At 35.0% G+C, this 17,090-nt stretch overlaps 3 protein-coding genes across 3 annotated transcripts; 1 reads left to right on the top strand and 2 right to left on the bottom strand.

The window, feature by feature from the left end:
* Positions 1-2,393: 2,393 nt before the first annotated feature.
* TRIADDRAFT_54402 (uncharacterized protein) lies at positions 2,394-5,156 on the top strand (the record flags this gene model as incomplete). Its single annotated transcript, XM_002110909.1, has 9 exons — positions 2,394-2,441; positions 2,906-3,017; positions 3,413-3,494; positions 3,698-3,818; positions 4,012-4,084; positions 4,168-4,223; positions 4,322-4,383; positions 4,506-4,617; positions 4,737-5,156. 9 exons carry the CDS (start codon positions 2,394-2,396, stop codon positions 5,154-5,156), a joined length of 1,086 nt encoding a protein of 361 aa, XP_002110945.1.
* A 647-nt stretch (positions 5,157-5,803) lies between these two features.
* Positions 5,804-8,647, bottom strand: TRIADDRAFT_54401 (uncharacterized protein; the record flags this gene model as incomplete). The annotated part of the gene is made up of 10 exons (XM_002110385.1): positions 5,804-5,992; positions 6,239-6,329; positions 6,398-6,501; positions 6,599-6,714; positions 6,795-6,878; positions 7,109-7,253; positions 7,548-7,687; positions 7,833-7,952; positions 8,216-8,296; positions 8,569-8,647. 10 exons carry the CDS (start codon positions 8,645-8,647, stop codon positions 5,804-5,806), a joined length of 1,149 nt encoding a protein of 382 aa, XP_002110421.1.
* A 3,234-nt stretch (positions 8,648-11,881) lies between these two features.
* TRIADDRAFT_22803 (uncharacterized protein) lies at positions 11,882-16,130 on the bottom strand (the record flags this gene model as incomplete). The annotated part of the gene is made up of 5 exons (XM_002110384.1): positions 11,882-13,977; positions 14,167-14,296; positions 14,387-14,577; positions 14,831-14,930; positions 16,002-16,130. The coding sequence occupies 5 exons, from the start codon at positions 16,128-16,130 to the stop codon at positions 11,882-11,884; spliced, it is 2,646 nt and encodes an 881-aa protein (XP_002110420.1).
* Between the last annotated feature and the right edge of the window lie 960 nt (positions 16,131-17,090).

The raw sequence follows: 17,090 nt of genomic DNA, 5'->3' as shown, positions 1-17,090 counted from the left end.
TAATAATAATAATAATTGTAATTGGCCATCCAAACTATTTTCTCGACGATGAGTAGACCGAAGTGGACACCACTATGTACAGTGTACAGTGTACAGTACATGGCTGGTGACACTGTACTGTACACTGTAAAGTCGCAGCCATGCGTGGGACAGACAGTACAGGGACTGATCCAATCTCTCCATTATAGTAGTATGGATCTTCCGTGGCTATTTTTCGAAATCACCGGTACTAATTTAAATAACGTCTGCGATCTTGTATGACTTTTTTCAAGCAGAAGTTAGCAACAGACTCAAGATAATACTGTATGACATCATTGAGAAAAATGGGTCGATTCAAGATTGAGGGTCTGCATACTAAAGTACTGTCATAGCGAAGAGTTTGGCACACTATTTGGACGAGATTGGGCGAAAAAATATCTGTCCGTCCAAGAGTGATCATTACGACTGTATACTGTACACTGTACGTACTGTACAATGTACTGTACATGTTCATTGGTCCATGGTCATCAGGCCCCGCTAGTTCCCCATACTGTACTGTACAGTACGTTCAATTAATAGTGTTGAAAATTGTCAATTACTGTATGCTGTGACAGATAGACTGGTTCTGCGGTGTGGCAGAAGTAGAGTTTCATCAACGTATGGGGAAACTAGCGGGGCCTCATGGACTACAGAATACTGCACATACATATTCTTGAAATCTTCATCTATCGACACGTCTAAAAACTCCAAGAATCAGGTCTAAAAACTGCGATATTTTGATTCACTGACTTGCAGTACTGTACAGTACAGTACTGTATGTGAAAAGAAAGGACTCAAGCTGTACAGTGTACAGTGTACAGTACGGTCCTGTGCAACTCCAGTACACTGTACTGTACTGGACAGGTTCTTAGTTCTCAGTGTTTTCAACTGTTTTCATCGTTGCCAAGGTCATTTTGTATTGTGTACTGAGTGCTGTCAGGGACTTACTGTACTTGCAAGAGAAAATTCTGCTACAAGTTCATAGTACAGTTCATAGTACTGTACTTACTGTACAGTGTGCACTGTACACGGTTTGAACCGAACCTTTCTCAGGTCTAGTATGCAGTACAGTTTGCTGTTACGGCACTCGTCTGTAATAGCAAGTTAGCGCCACTGAGTAAAATCAAATTTCTCCCTGCTGTACTATCACTTATCCTGACGTAACCTTGGCGAAAGCACTTTCAAATAAATCGACCCCCAAAGCCGTCCACCATCAGGTAAGAAAGCGTAATTGAGAGCGTAGTCCTATCCAAGTAATGGTGATATTGTAAAGATGATGAGTTCATCGTCTCAGTCAAGAATTAGACAAGATAGTGTCCTGTAGAAGAAAATTCAAAAGCTTTACCTTAGTCATTCAACGTGAGAAAATCCGCGAAAATGTTTCAAGCGTCTACTGTATGTACTGTAGCGAGAGAGAAGCGTGATATGATATGAAAAAATGAAATTAGGTAAAGCGTGCAAGTAAAGCATAGGAGAGATTTTAAGAAATGGCAAAGAGTAACACCATTGAAAGATCGATACTGTATTATGCTACGTACAGTAGAAGGATACAATGCCATACTGCAGAATAAATTGCACATAAAGTACACGTTGTACACTTGTAGAGAGTTAATGTAGGCTGGTATGATAGTCTTGAAGAATAGATTGATATGATATGAAAAAAGAAATTAGGTAAAGCATAAGAGAGATTTTAAGAAATGGCAAAGAGTAACACCATTGAAAGATCGATACTGTATTATGCTACGTACAGTAGAAGGATACAATGCCATACTGCAGAATAAATTGCACATAAAGTACACGTTGTACACTTGTAGAAAGTATAATGTAGGCTGGTATGATAGTCTTGAAGAATAGATTGATATGATATGAAAAAAGAAATTAGGTAAAGCATAAGAGAGATTTTAAGAAATGGCAAAGAGTAACACCATTGAAAGATCGATACTGTATTATAATACGTACAGTAGAAGGATACAATGCCATACTGCAGAATAAATTGCATATACAGTACACGTTGGACACTCGTAGAGAGTATAATATAGGCTGGGTATTATTACTATTATAGTCTTGAAGAACAGATTATATCGTACAGTACAGTACCTAGATAGCGATAGACATGACACAGAAACAGCAATCGATCATTCCCTTGTATGGAATGATAAAAGTCAGGATAGCACTTTATATTGTTGAAAGACGTGATCGCTTGGTGGCACCAAGTGATTACGATGATGCATAATATGCCACTAATTCCCTTTAGGAAAGGAATCGTTATTACCTTCTTTTGCTAATTAATTCCTATTGAATAATAAAAGTGTTTATTACCATGAAATTTTTCACATATCAATCATGGTTATAATTGCAAATTTTAATAGGATAAAATGGAGAACTCTTGCAGCGAGAATGACGATACTAGGAAGGGGGATAATGTAAGAATGGATATCGATCGTTTCTTTCTAATGTTCATAACTTTAGTTCACGGTATTTTACATTATAAGTCAGTTCCATGAATAATTATAATGCATGTGTATAGATGAATGGCATTATTACTGATTATATCGGATGGCTATGTACAGTACTGTACTGTAATTTTTTCAGTAATAAGTTGACACGGTCATATATCACTGATTGATCAATTCTCGAAATTAATATTAGTAACCTCTGGCCACTACTGGCTAACAGCCTCATGCACTAGCAGACTGGCTGGTAGTATTCTGGTATACGTATACTACTAAAACTTCAGTGTATAACGATCTAGAGCAAGCACTAAATGTCAACTAAATGCTAAGATGAAATTTATATGTACTGTAATTGTAGAGTCAACATATTTATCAAGCTTCGAATCCTATGTATTGATAGTAAAGTTGATTCTAAATTTTAATTGCATCAACAGAAATTAGCCAAGAATTATAAGCAGTATATGGAAATGAATAGCAACAACTTTAGGAAAATTCTATTTTCTAAAGAGCATCATAAAGAACTATTTAAATGGCTTCCTATTACTTGTAAGTATTGGATTCTCTGTAGTTAAGATCAATTAAATTGAATAATGAAGCTAAATGGATACGCCACATAGTTACCAGTCTTCGCGAATGACGTAAAATTTAAAATCTTACACGACATTGGTCATCACTGATCAGTAGACAGAGACATTTTTTTGTACGAAACGTATAGAATGTAGGATCATCATGTTAGCGCTTATATTACATCCTACTTAAGCAGTATGTATAATAATGATATGCAAACTTAGTAGAAATTATAACTTAATTGTGATGTAACGTTATCATAAGATAGATTTACATACTTCATTCTCTATAGATTGTAAACAGCAATTCTAATAGTACAATGTTATGTGATATTATTTATCTGATCATTTTGACAACTCTTACTCTATACTTAGCCCTGGCAGCTCAAATTTATAAGAAAGCAAGTGGATCTTATGATGATCAATTTAATGAAGAGTTTATTAGCAAATTAGACAGGTGCGCTAATTTAAAATTTTAACCAACAGTGATAATATCTCCATATTACAGAAATTGCTTAGTTCAAGCTTTACTAATAGACCTACTGTATGTACTTATGACTATTTACTTAAAAGCACTTTTAGTGCTTTTTCGAACTATTAAATGTGTATTAAAGGAGAGCGTAATAATAATTTTCCCTATTGCCACATTTTAAATTTTAGCCAATTAAATATCACCCCCTGTGCCTTGGTCTTAGCTATACTTTATATCGAACGCCTAATGCAAACTGACAGGGAATGTTCAAAACATCTTTTACCCTCCGAATTATTTGTCATTTCAATGGTGAGAAGAAAATATAATTTCTATCTCTGTGCTAATACGAAAAATAGCCACTTGAACTACCTTGTTGAAGATGTTATTTTAAATGATCGTACATTGTCGAAAAATCTTTGCTATATAGTGTTTTACCTTCAAGAATGACTCAGTTAATCAGATATACATTTTAATAATTCGTTACGTTTATGATTGATAATAGTTAATCGCCACAAAATATCTTATTGATGAGGGCGAGGAAAATGAAATTTGGAACGATGAATGGGCAAAAGCCGGTACCACTCCTCAATGTTACTTCTATTGATTTATTTCTTTCTAAAATATTGTAACCTCATTGTATTTTTACTTGAAATTATAGCAAACTTTGAAATCGATCGTGTTGTTCAATTAGAAAGGATCTTCTTAAACAGAATTGTACGTAAATTATACCCCTTATCGTAATTCTAAATGATTGATTATAATTGCTTAGCTAAGGAGATTAAGCTTACAGTAAATTATTTTCTGGCTAATAGAAATGGAATTTGTTCATATCGCCTGCTACATTCCATAAGTATACTGCCAGACTAGAGGCTAGGTAATGTTATTTACACTTACCTTTATATTTCTTAATAAAATTGTTTTTTATAAAAAAGTTTCTCGGTAAAATTATTTTAATATAGTACCATTGTACGGTTGATTGATCTATGTTAATTATAGAATGATAGTAAAGGAATTTGAAGATAGAAATTGGCTAACCTATGCTGAAATGAAAACCCTACTTGATTTATCTTCGAAACATACGTTGTCGACTATTGGTCAAATTATAAAAGTAAGATATTCTTCCTACATCTCATTTTTCTCTTTAGGTTGCTAGCGTACATGATCTTTTCGTTTGTGGATACGACCTTGACAACTATATTAATCTAACGTATTGAAATTCTATTACAGATCGTAGCTGTATCCATAACTTCATACCTAGCCTGTTTCATTATCGTGGTAGGAAGTCTATTTCTAATATACACTTATCAAAACAATCATTTACCGTACGTATGTGGTGGAAATAACCTTTTATCGCAAAGCGACGTAAATGGAATATACTTTCGACACGGCACTGGGGCTGCATACAATCATCTTAAGCATTATGACGTAGAATCGGGTAAAATTCACGCAGAAAGTTTACGCAATTTTGGTACTGCTTTCTATAACAGTGCACAGATTACAAATAATCAGTTAATGAATAATAATTGCCGTAAAGAAGCGCGATGGAATCACAATGTGTGGTATATCGCGAAGCAATCTTTGAATGGAGAAATGATGAACGTTGGAATGAAGAGTTATTCGATCCCGCTTCTTCATGTCATGTCATGACTGTTAAATTGAGCTATATAATATGTTGGCTTATTCATTCATTAACTACAAAATAATCGTATATTTAAAGTTAAGATTATTTTTCATTGGTATTTACGCGCATGATTGCGCACCTAATTATCGTAAGAAACTAGTACGTGCAGTAATCATTCATTATTAATTATTGTATCACTGGTGCTAGCAGTCAACATGTAATATATTCGAATGCGATAGCGCATATAACTTGATAGTAATTTACGATTACAGTTTTAATTTATCCTACTATTATAAGAGATTTTACGGTACAGAATTCTATTCAAAATCTGTAATATTTATATAGCTTTAGTTATGTTCATTTACCTAAGCTACTGTGCACAAAAAGGATATATTAATGACGAAATCGAAAACATTGGAACCTGAATGATTTATTTAGTGTCCAGCCTTAAAAATTCTCATAAGATTATTGCTGAGAGCCAGCAAGAATTTATTGTATGAATTTTGATTTTATAATGTAATAAAATCAATCTTTTGTGATTAATGTATTTCGGTCTTTTTGGTGAGTAAAAACTTTATTGTTGTAAATTATATAAGCGCATTGTACTGTCAGAAGAACAGGATAAAAGTCGCTCACCGTCTCTGCAAATAAAGAAGATGCAATTAATTCTTGGCTAAATAATAAAGACCTTAGAAAGGGTAACATACCCACTAATAGCTAAATCCAATATCTCATCATAATGTCCGTGCCAAACTTTAAGACATTCACCGTTAAGTCCGTCCCAAACTAGTATGTTGCCATTTAAGCCTCCAGTGTACAGAAGTGGTTTAGCAGGATTCCATAATAATTTGGAAACTCCTCCCTGTTATCGAAAAGATATTTCATATTGATAGGAACTATGTGATTAAAACCGTGAACGATATGACACTCTTTGTCTGACTACATAGGATTAAAATTGTACGCATTTCGGCTAAAACAGTGAATAAAACATACATACGTGTATATGTTATATACAGTACTATATGCACATTACGTGGACAGATTTACAGTACATAATAAATATGCAACTATGATACAACCGTAAGTACAGTAGTACACCTTCACACACCTCGTGTTTGCAACGATGTCGCAGTCTTTGTGTAGGAAGATCCCAGATGGCTAAATCTCCATTTAATGAAGCAGATGCGAGCAATGTTTGTCTTTAAAATAAAAATTTATTGTAAAAGTTAATCCCCAGTTTATAATTTAGAATTATCTATAAACATACAGTTTCGAAAATGAGATTGCTTCAACTGATTTTTCTGCCTCTGTGTTTGTGTTGTTATCATTATTGCTATTGTCTGGCCACGAGGCTGCATGGGTTAAAACAACCTAATGAAGAAAATGATATCAGTTCAGGAAAAGAGGTCGTTATGCTCTATATATCCCGGATATTAATTTACATCGCAAGGTGCATGTTTAAACTTACCCTTCCATTTGCTGAATTGATAACTTTAATACTTCCATCTAGAGAAGACGTAGCTATGAGAATTCCATCTGAATAAATATCTATTGAAGTCACTGCATCCGAATGGCCTGTATTTCCTAACAATCACAATAGCAGTGATACCATTAAATTGAAAATCATTTAAATTAAATTCCATTCTAGTTATCGCATAAAATACCAGATATATGGTACAATGTTGATAGAGTTCTGAGGTCCACTATTTTTATAGATCCATCTTCATAGCCAAAACAAGCTCGGTTACCTGCACATATGTACAAAATAGAATATAGTTTGAATGGGTTATTTCAATAATTGTTTACAAATTTTCAGAATCTAAAATTAGAAAAGAACGGAGTTTAGGTCAATTGTTTAACTGGAAACAATATTAAAATACTGAGTACCATTTAAATTAAGTAGCAAACAAAAATTTAACAAAACTGATTTATAGTAAGGGCATCGTATATGATATTATTCCTATTATTTCTCATGTACCGTCGTTGAATACTTTTCCACAAGTCGACTTTGAGCCATGGCTTTGACACATCTTGCAAAGACCTGTAGGGATTTGCCACATCCATACATTTCCATCTATAGCGCCAGCCAGAAGTACTGGATAATTGCTATGCCATTCCATCCACTATAAATACAATACATAGATCTTTCATTGATAACTAAATGTATATATACCTTCAACAACTAAAGTGACATGCTCAATAACCCTATATCATAGTAACCTTAAACCTGTTTAACAAAGCTTCTTTATCAAAATAGTAAAATCAATTTAGCACTCGTAAGTTATCACTCAAAAATAGTATTAATTCTTGCGCGTCGTTTATCAACCATAAAATACATATGAAATATATATGTTATATCATCAAATCTAGTAAGACCACACCCATGCATATATTATACATGGACATTTTTGCGTTACCTCGATATCGCTACATTCCGCAGAAAATATTTCTTGTTTTTTTTCAACTTCCCATACTTTAACAATCCCACTCATGTCGCCCGTTGCAAAATATTTGCTATTTGAACTAAAACTGACACAAGTTACTGAGTCTTTATGCCCTAAATAAATTTTTGCACATAAACATAGACATATCATTAATATGAGAAAATCATGAACTCTAAACATCCAGGTGGGCGCCGACATGATGTTGCTACATTTATTAAATAATGAATAAATTTATTCCATTGACTTATCAAATTATACCTTTGCATTCAAGCAAAATATTCCCGTTTTCTAATGACCAGAGATAAGCAACGTCATCTTCGCCTCCTGTCAATGCTAAATTGCCATTGGCAGGGTCGATTGCAACGGAAAACACTGACCCTAAATTAAAATTATTAATTGTACGTCTGTCATATGATCCGAGAAAGATTAGACTTGCATTAAGTATAAAGGATTGCCTACTTGACGATTTTATGACAATCTATGACTGTAATTGTGGATACAAGATTGTAATAGTAATGAATTTACGGTTATAACTTGCATTGATATGCAATAAACAATATTACAATTTGTACTTATATTATTAATTACGTATTTATATCATTCAATTTGGTTAATTTAACGCCTGTTTAGCCATAACTTACCTTGATGTTGCCTATATGATCGAGAATAAGCTTGTATTTCTTCGTCATCGCTTGGTCCCATTGCTCCTTCTGCAAATTCCTCTACATTACACAATCATTGTAAAAATCACTAGTTATATTATCAGAGTTAATATCCTAGCACCTTGTCATAGCGTCTACGAATAGTAAAACTTAACGATTATTTCTTATTATCACAGGCACTATAACATAACTGAATGGTAGGTCCAGCCAGTGCCAATAACTCTGATACTATATTGAGCATAAACAGCTTAATCGTTTAAGCCATTTATCAGAGGTGCCATTAAGATGAGAACATTCTCTGCAGATCATGTAACGTATTTTGTAATACTTACCATCATTCATGTCATCCTCACTTTCAGCAGCAGCATCGCCATCATTTACGTCAACAACTTCGTATCCATTTTCAGTCATATCTTCATTACCGTTAGAATCGTGTTGGTTATACCCGTCCATCGATTGAACTTACTTTTTTAATATGTGAGCTAATTTAGTGCAGCAAAGTTGAACGATCCAAAATAATAATAATCTGACCTGACTGAAGCTATATCGTAGGTACAATATAAAGTGTAGAATTTTATCGTCCTACGACATCCGTAGCGAGTAGATCCTGTAGAAGAATAGTATAGCCACCGCTTAATTGCTATTAACTACGTTAATGACGGTAATTTTCAAGCAAGAATCCAATTAGAAATCAATTTTGCAGGATTATTCACCTCAAGATTGAGCTCGGCTCGGCACTATATGTACAGTACAGTACTGTACAGTACGCGTACCGTGTACGATACCGCACAGTACAGTACTGTACTGTAGCTGTTTCACACATGAGACCCTTTATACTGTACTGTACAGTTACCGTATTGCACGGTAACGTTCTGGGATACAGTACTGTACTGTACTGTACCATACGGTAGCTTAGGTCTAGAGTACTGTACAGTATATTCATTGTCCAGTCTGATTGTTGCATACTGTAAATCGAGCTCGAATCTTGAAGCTCTTTAATAATATTCATTCGTCTTCGATGCATCGACGAAATAGTAATTATTTAAAAGACTATTAGCACCTTCAACTGGTAAGATTCCTCTCATATATTACGAAAGTAGTTTATAACATATACGCGTAAGTTTTTACTGATAGCTACTTATAGTACGAACTGAATAAGTCATCACTTAGTATGACTTCAAGAGTGAACAAAGTGTTATTGACTACCTGCAAAAATTAACCGTACAACGTGAAGATACCTCTCTTGGCTGAATAGAGAGTATTTTTATCCTACGTTCTGTATTATCCACTTGTTGCATATTGTATACATAAAGGGCTGGAAAGTATTGAGTTACTTTCTGTTTTATTTTAATCTATATATCGAATTTCTAACAGCAAATACCTACATCGTTTATTTTTTAGTGTTTTCACCAACGTTGGCTGCGGAAAAGCGACAAGATACTAAAAGCCCTGAGTGTATAATATAGTAATTATAATCTCCGCACAGTACATTATTGAGTGATTGTATCATCGTATATCGTTACTATCGTACTATTAATGCACAAAATTGTTACATAGTAATAACTGCCCACTGTCATTATATACCATCTAATTACAAACGATAGTGAATATATAACTGCTGTTGTAAGGTACGCAACATAGTATCACTTTGCAAATATGATATCGTATTTATATCGACGCCTGGATGGACTAAAGGTTAGCATGAAAACAGTAATGATTGGATGGTAAGTACTACCATTTATAATCATGTCGGTAAATGTCGATTCTATAATAGTTTGAAGTCTACAATCACACTTAGCAAGACTCATTCATTTAGGGATACCATTTACGTACGAAAACTGAGATATTGTGATTACAGTATAAAAATAATATTCATAGTTTCATGATATGTGTTTGCATAACTTTTAAAACCCATATTAATTAATTATCGAACGCACAGTCCCAAATAACTGCACCTACATTATACTGTATTTCTGTAGTATATAATGTAATTGTGTAATAAAATACAACTAAAATTACATGTAAGAGCGTAAGAACTTCTACTTAACAGATTATTAATATTTATAATTGCATGTAAGAGCGTAAGAACTTCCACGTAACAGATTCTTGATATTTAGTTGCATTTTTTGAACAGGTGTTGTAGATAGACACATTCTATATAAATATACGTATTTCATTTTAAAAAAAATTAAAATCTTTTCTAGGGCTTTTGCTATGACCAGTGGGGTAACAGCGTTTATTCTAACTAAAAGACACCTGGACAGAAAGCGCATGGAGTATTTGAACGAGAGAAGAATGAAACACAAGGAATTAGGCCGCAAGAAACGATCACAGAATGATTGAAGCCCAGCACTTTATTTCAATCATCAGAAATATTACCCGCCGAATAGCTCTATCTATAAATTTTTACTATTATTCTGGTTAGATTTGAATCTAGCTAAGGAATTACTCACTGATGGACATTAGAAATGCAAATGCAACCTTGGAATTGCTCTAAATTTTTAAGATAGTGATGAAAGTAAAATTAACTGAGATATATTTATATTTTTAGCTATTACTACTGTATTTCTACCTAAATAGGGTGCATTGCTCTGTTACTGTAGAATAAATGAACTGAAATATAAATTTATATAGTAAATATTGTATAATTTGTTTGATACGTCTTAAAAATTCAACAAGCAACGATCAGTGACATCGCCACTATCGTAAGGATAGTTTCTCGTTTTGCTCATAACGTGGCGAAACTTGTTACCACAGGAATGCTAATACGTATGTGGATAGCTACACTTACTGAATATGCAAAACAAGATATACATTGCTAAGCAAATATATCGCTATGTAAGCTTGTCATAGCGCTATATCTTGTATATCCGTAACTGAGTCCACTCGTTTTCACGAAATTTACGGTATTGTACTGTATGCAGGGATCAAATATAAATTGTAAGAATCGATAGAAGATTGTCAATGTAGTTAATTAACTGTTTCTAGATTACATCTTGCTAACAGAGATTGCTACATTGTTTAATATTCTGTAACTATTAATTTCATATATATTATATCGCAAGGAATTTCATTAACTTAAGAATTAAGTGCTACAGCAATAAAAGACAATTTCAGATCTACTGTAGTTGAAGAACTAGTAAGAATAAAAGGCCAATAAACTTTTCTAGCGATATAGTAGAACCCCCGCCGGGAATATGGAAAGCTATAATTTGCTCTGTTATTGTGAATTGGTATCTTCAGGTACCACGGTTCAAAATTGATTTCATTCATTGTGAACTTCACAGGGGCGAAAGTTTCAAATTTAAATTATTTCTTAGCTTACGTATATAATCGTCATACTAGAATGAGTACTTGCATATAACATTAAGTATCAAAAGGATAATTTATTAAGCAATTTCCTTTTCCTCAAATTTTCACATCCACCATTACGAGCGAGCTTCCATGAATTAAGACACCAATGCGTTATATAAATTTCATATATTTAATATAGTTGGCACAATAGAAGGAGTCTATTATTACGTGAATAGATAAACACAATAGGGTACTGAATGTTTTCAGGTCAAAACTAGTAAAAAGGCCTACTAAGGCGAAATTAAATCTATCAATGCTCATCTGAATAACATTTCCTGTTACAAGATAGTCTTATTTCGAAGGAATGTAGTTCTTATTTTGCATCCACGAAGTGACAGATGAAACATCGCGCGATAGCCACTTTGTATTTAATTCAATACTTTCAATCACTTGTTCAATCGTACGTTCCGCTGCAGGAACACTCTTCGTGCTGAAAAATTCCCTTATATCCGCTGAAAATTCTTCCCCGGCAAAACCGCTTAAACAGCCTTTGATTAGCCTTGACAGCAAAAAGCCTCCTTGGTAAATGCTGTTCAATTTATCCCAATTTTGCTTCATAAAATTCCATGTGAGCTGTCTACCAATTTTACCACTTCTGGCAATACTTTCGATGATGAAAACCTTGTCCTGAGATCTTACTTTGTCAGACATAGCAAATTCTAAAGCTCGAGTTAGCAAATGTTCTCCATTTGCTGCCCCTAGCGAAACCATAACACGCATCTTTTCTTCTTGCAAATCCGTTGTATCAATAAGCTTAAGTAAAGCATTGAAGGTTGTTTCGTCTCCTTCAGAAAGTACGACTTTGTAGATAGCACTTCGCAAATCTGGGTCTATAGCTTTAGTACCGTCCAAATGTGCTGCGAATTTTGATTTTGCTTCTGCCATGGTCTCAGTATGACCAAATCTACCTAAGTGTAATACTGCTAGGCTGCGCAGTAAGCCATCTGTGTGCTTTTCATTAGCCTTCATTTCCCATCCTAATGTCTTGACTATGTCTGTCAGTAATTCAATACCTACAGCTTTAAAGCCATCCGTGAGATTTGCGTACTCCATCAAACTTATAATTGAACCAAAGTTTCCGATGATATCACTCCAAACGGTATAATTATCTTCTTTAGAAAAAGCTTGCAGTAAATCAAGATAATCAGTAGTATTTAAGAGTCCAGCTTTAGTTAGAGCAAAAGTATCATTCTGCAGGCCTAGACGATCTCGTGGACTTAACACCTTATTAGCTACCGCTGGAACAAGTTTGAGTAACATGTCGGAAGTATAGCGGACACGATAAAATCCAAATTGTCCAAAATTGATTTTTACCCAATCGTCCTGTTTAACATCTTGTAATGTGACAGATTTTGACTTTTCATCAAGAATGATCTTAACAGGTTGTTTATTATTAGAACCATTCGCAATCACCATAGGTATCAACCACTCGTAATTTTCGTGGCTAGAGTCAAGCTGGCCGTCAGCACAAAATTTAGATTGAGATATTTCAAGCTCTACGGATTGACCAGAATGCTTCGCGGAAACTGATACTACAGGATAGCCCATTTGACGGGTCCACGAACTCATAACTTTATTTACGGGCTTTTGAGTTGCACCTTCGAGTGATTCCCATAAGTCTTCCGTCTGTGCGTTAGAATACTTAAATTTTTCTAAGTAATGATTCAAACCAGAACGGAAGCCATCATCTCCTAGAAAATCATGCAGCATAGCAATAATCGATGATCCTTTCTGATAGGAGATTGCATCAAAGATCTCATCAACTTCTGAGGGGTGACCAACCGGCACCTCAATTGGGTGGCTGTTATTTAACGAATCCAATTCTAATGCTCTAGCCGAATCCATCACAAGAAATTGAGTCCAAATATCCCATTCAGGGAAGCAATGGTCAACGCATAGGTACTCAATCCATGAAGCAAAGCCTTCGTTTAACCATAAATGAGTCCACCACTCCATAGTTACAAGGTTGCCAAACCACTGATGAGCCAGTTCGTGGCCGACAACAATTGCTACCCATTGTTTGTTGGAAGAAGATGAGTTTACAGGATCAATCAGTAGGGCTGTTTCTCGATAAGTAACAAGACCCCAATTTTCCATAGCTCCGGCGGCAAAATCGGCAATGGCAATAAGATCAATTTTGGGTAGTGGATACGGTATGTTGAAATAATCTTTGTAAAAAGGAAGAGTTTTAACAGCAACATCTAACGCAAATTTTCCTTGGTCCTTTTTACCAATTGGGGCGTAAACACGTACTAATACGCCATCGGCAGATCTAGCTTCAACATATTCGAAGTCACCGACAACAAAAGCTAAGAGATATGTCGACATTATTGGCGTCTTAGCGAATTTTATGACTTTTAGATCAGAAATATTTTCCGTTTCACGATCTAACTCTAGAGTGGTTCGACCTTCCTGCAAAGGCTCTTCTATCTCTGCATTCTGTAATTAAGAATGAATCGTATTACTAATATAGTTTTCGTATAAAATATTTAAGGATTGAATTCGAATTATTTACGTGTAAGCAAAATACAGCATAGCTTTTCTCAATTTCAATGTACTACATAATATGGGTCGACAATCAGTAAACGAAGCAGTTACCATATTAGAAAGAGCCACTTTGTCCTTAGGTACAATCATCGTCACATCGAAAGTCGCTTTAATTGCGGGTTCATCCCAGCATGGCAGGGCTCGCCTTGCATCCGTAGACTTGTAAAGATAGGGTACATGTTTAAGTTTAGCAATTTTATTAATTTCAAATTATAATATACTGATCAAATTTATACAATGTATAATTACCTCGAATTGAGTAACGGCTACATATCGTTCAGATCCATCAACCGCCGTAAATTTACTTCGGTAAAAGCCTTTCATCTTGTCATTCAAAATACCAACGTAATCAATCATTAATTTTCCATCACCCTTGGCAAGTTTCTGCGGGTACTTAATCGATACCGTCTCATCAGTCTCATGATAGGTAATATTAGAGCCTTAAAATATTGTAATTGAAACTCATGTTAGTAAATAGAAGTCACTCTTATTCCATTGGCAACTGTAGGTTACAAGATATATAAATACATGTATTAGAAATATTAATTATTATAATTAATGCTGGTAATTATTTTCTAGTGTACATATATATATATATATATACATGTATACGCGCAAAACATTATATTGCTTCCTAGCAATCAACCTCCAAGTATCGTACTTTTTAAACTCGTAGCAATTATTAACATTTACACAAGTTACGCTTGGACTCACTTTCTACACTGTTGAACGAAGCACGTAGAATTTCGATATCAGCAGAATTGATAAGAATTTCATCAGTTTCTTCGTTTACCTGTAATTAGGTTTATCAGTAAGTCATTCAAGTGGATTTTAATCCAATGTAATGAAATTGTATCATTTTGGTAATTATAGTCTAAAAAATAGATGAGTAATAAAGGATGTAAACGGACTCTGTCCTCGTCCTAAAATACGGGTACCGTATAAATACTGGTAATTGTTCCACTATGATCACTAAAGAAGTCTCATGCTACAAAGATATAATGATTATAATTGCAACAGTGATAGGTAGCTACTGATCGTATTTTAGCTAAAGCTTAGTTGTTGCTATCACTGATACGCATGGAGTATATCTTACACTGCTGTCAACCGTAAGAGTCACTGCAAATAGCCTCCTTACCGGGTACTTACAGTAACTTATTGAAAAACAATGTAATTCACAACTACAGTACAACTTTCGTATATCTTGCACTGCTGTTAACCGTAAAAGTCACTGCAGGCAAATAGTCTCGTTACCGGGTAATTACAGTAACTTCTTCAAAAACAACGTAATTCACAACTACAGTACTGTACAACTTTCGTATATCTTGCACTGCTATTAACCGGACTGACAAAGTCACTGCAAGTATTCTCCTCACCAGGTAATTACAGTAACTTCTTCAAAAACAACTTAATTCACTACTACGATACAACTTTCGATCTGAGGCATGAGCAGATCTATGACACGTATACTTGTCCAAATAACAAGTGTCTGTTTTGGATTAATCCCTAGTACAGTCCGTATACGTATTTATGGTTGGTATAAATTGTCAAATCATCTCAGTGCCGTGAATTTCTAAAACAACACACTGACGTCTACACGTACTGTCAGCTTTTACTAAGCCATAACTAAAAGGCCAAGATTAAGAAAAAAGAGCAGTACTCTTGTTAAGAACACGCTGATCTTTGACAGTACCCCCAAAATTTGTACCCACACTAAATCCAAGGATATTTGCATATCTCTAGACTGCTAACAGTCATACTAGTTTGTCTTACAATTGGTTAATGTATCAAGCCATAAGCGATAGTGGCGTTTGAATTCGACCTTTCACTGTGCATTTTTGGCATTCTACTGGACTGGTCTTACCTTGGTATCAACAACCACTCGTCCATTGAATTTGAATGTCTTCAAATTTGGTTTGATTTCCAAAGCATAATGAACAGGAATAACAGCTTTGGGTAAACGTGAGAACGGTAATTTCTTTATATTAGCCATACCGCCTGAGGATAACGCTGCCAAGGTAGTAAAGGTTCTTTTCAGGAAGAATCGCATAGAAATAAGGACTTCTCCCTTTCAGCAAAAATGGCTAAAGTAAAGACGCGTTGTGTCGTATGTGACACCTCAGATTGGCCTTCAAGCGACCATACAGATTACTGTAACAGTGTAACGATACCGATTTCAGCTGGGTGTCCTGTACTACTGTACTGAAATCGATTTAAACTTCCCCATGCAGTACTGCAACGCATCCAGCCAGTCTACAGTAGTCATAGTACTACACTAGCATCAACTTCTGCTCTACTAATTGAAGTTGCAGAGTAGGGTCAAGCGCACGTTACACTACACACCCCTCTATTCAGAGAGCTTTGGTTGCCGTATCGTCGTCCGTCCGTGATGGCGGATGACTTCAGTAGAAAGACGTACCGCACGAACGTGCACTAGTGACTGTCACATGATGTAGCGATAAGGTCTCTAATACTGCAGTCGGTAGAAAAGAAAAGTGGTTGCTGTACTGTACAGTGTGAACCAGTTCGAATCAGAGTACTTTAAGGTATCCTAAAATCACGAGTGTGAATCAAAATGTAATAAGAATTATACGAATATAAAGCTGAATAGTTCCTTCATCTATCTGTAGGTATAGAAGTTTAGGCAAATTTTGCAGCTTTACTACAATTTATTTTGCCTAATAGCACTCTAAAGAGAACTGGCTCACACCGTACAGTACAGTACGGTATACTGTACAGCGTACACTGTACACTGTACAAGAGTCAAAGAAGAATCACAGTACCCCCTACAGTATACTGTACTGTACTGTACTGACAGTGGACAATACATAACGTACAGTATACTGCAGTATTACATCACTGGGCATGTGACATACTGTGGCCAGTACAGTACAGTACTGGACTGTCGACCGTAATGTACGTACCAATACTGTACTAAAATATGCTCAATCGT

The sequence above is a fragment of the Trichoplax adhaerens genome, genomic scaffold, assembly GCF_000150275.1.
Source record: "Trichoplax adhaerens TRIADscaffold_3 genomic scaffold, whole genome shotgun sequence".
NCBI lineage: Eukaryota > Metazoa > Placozoa > Uniplacotomia > Trichoplacea > Trichoplacidae > Trichoplax > Trichoplax adhaerens.
The sequence above is the reverse complement of the archived record's forward strand: the minus strand, read 5'-3'. Positions and strand labels throughout refer to the sequence as shown.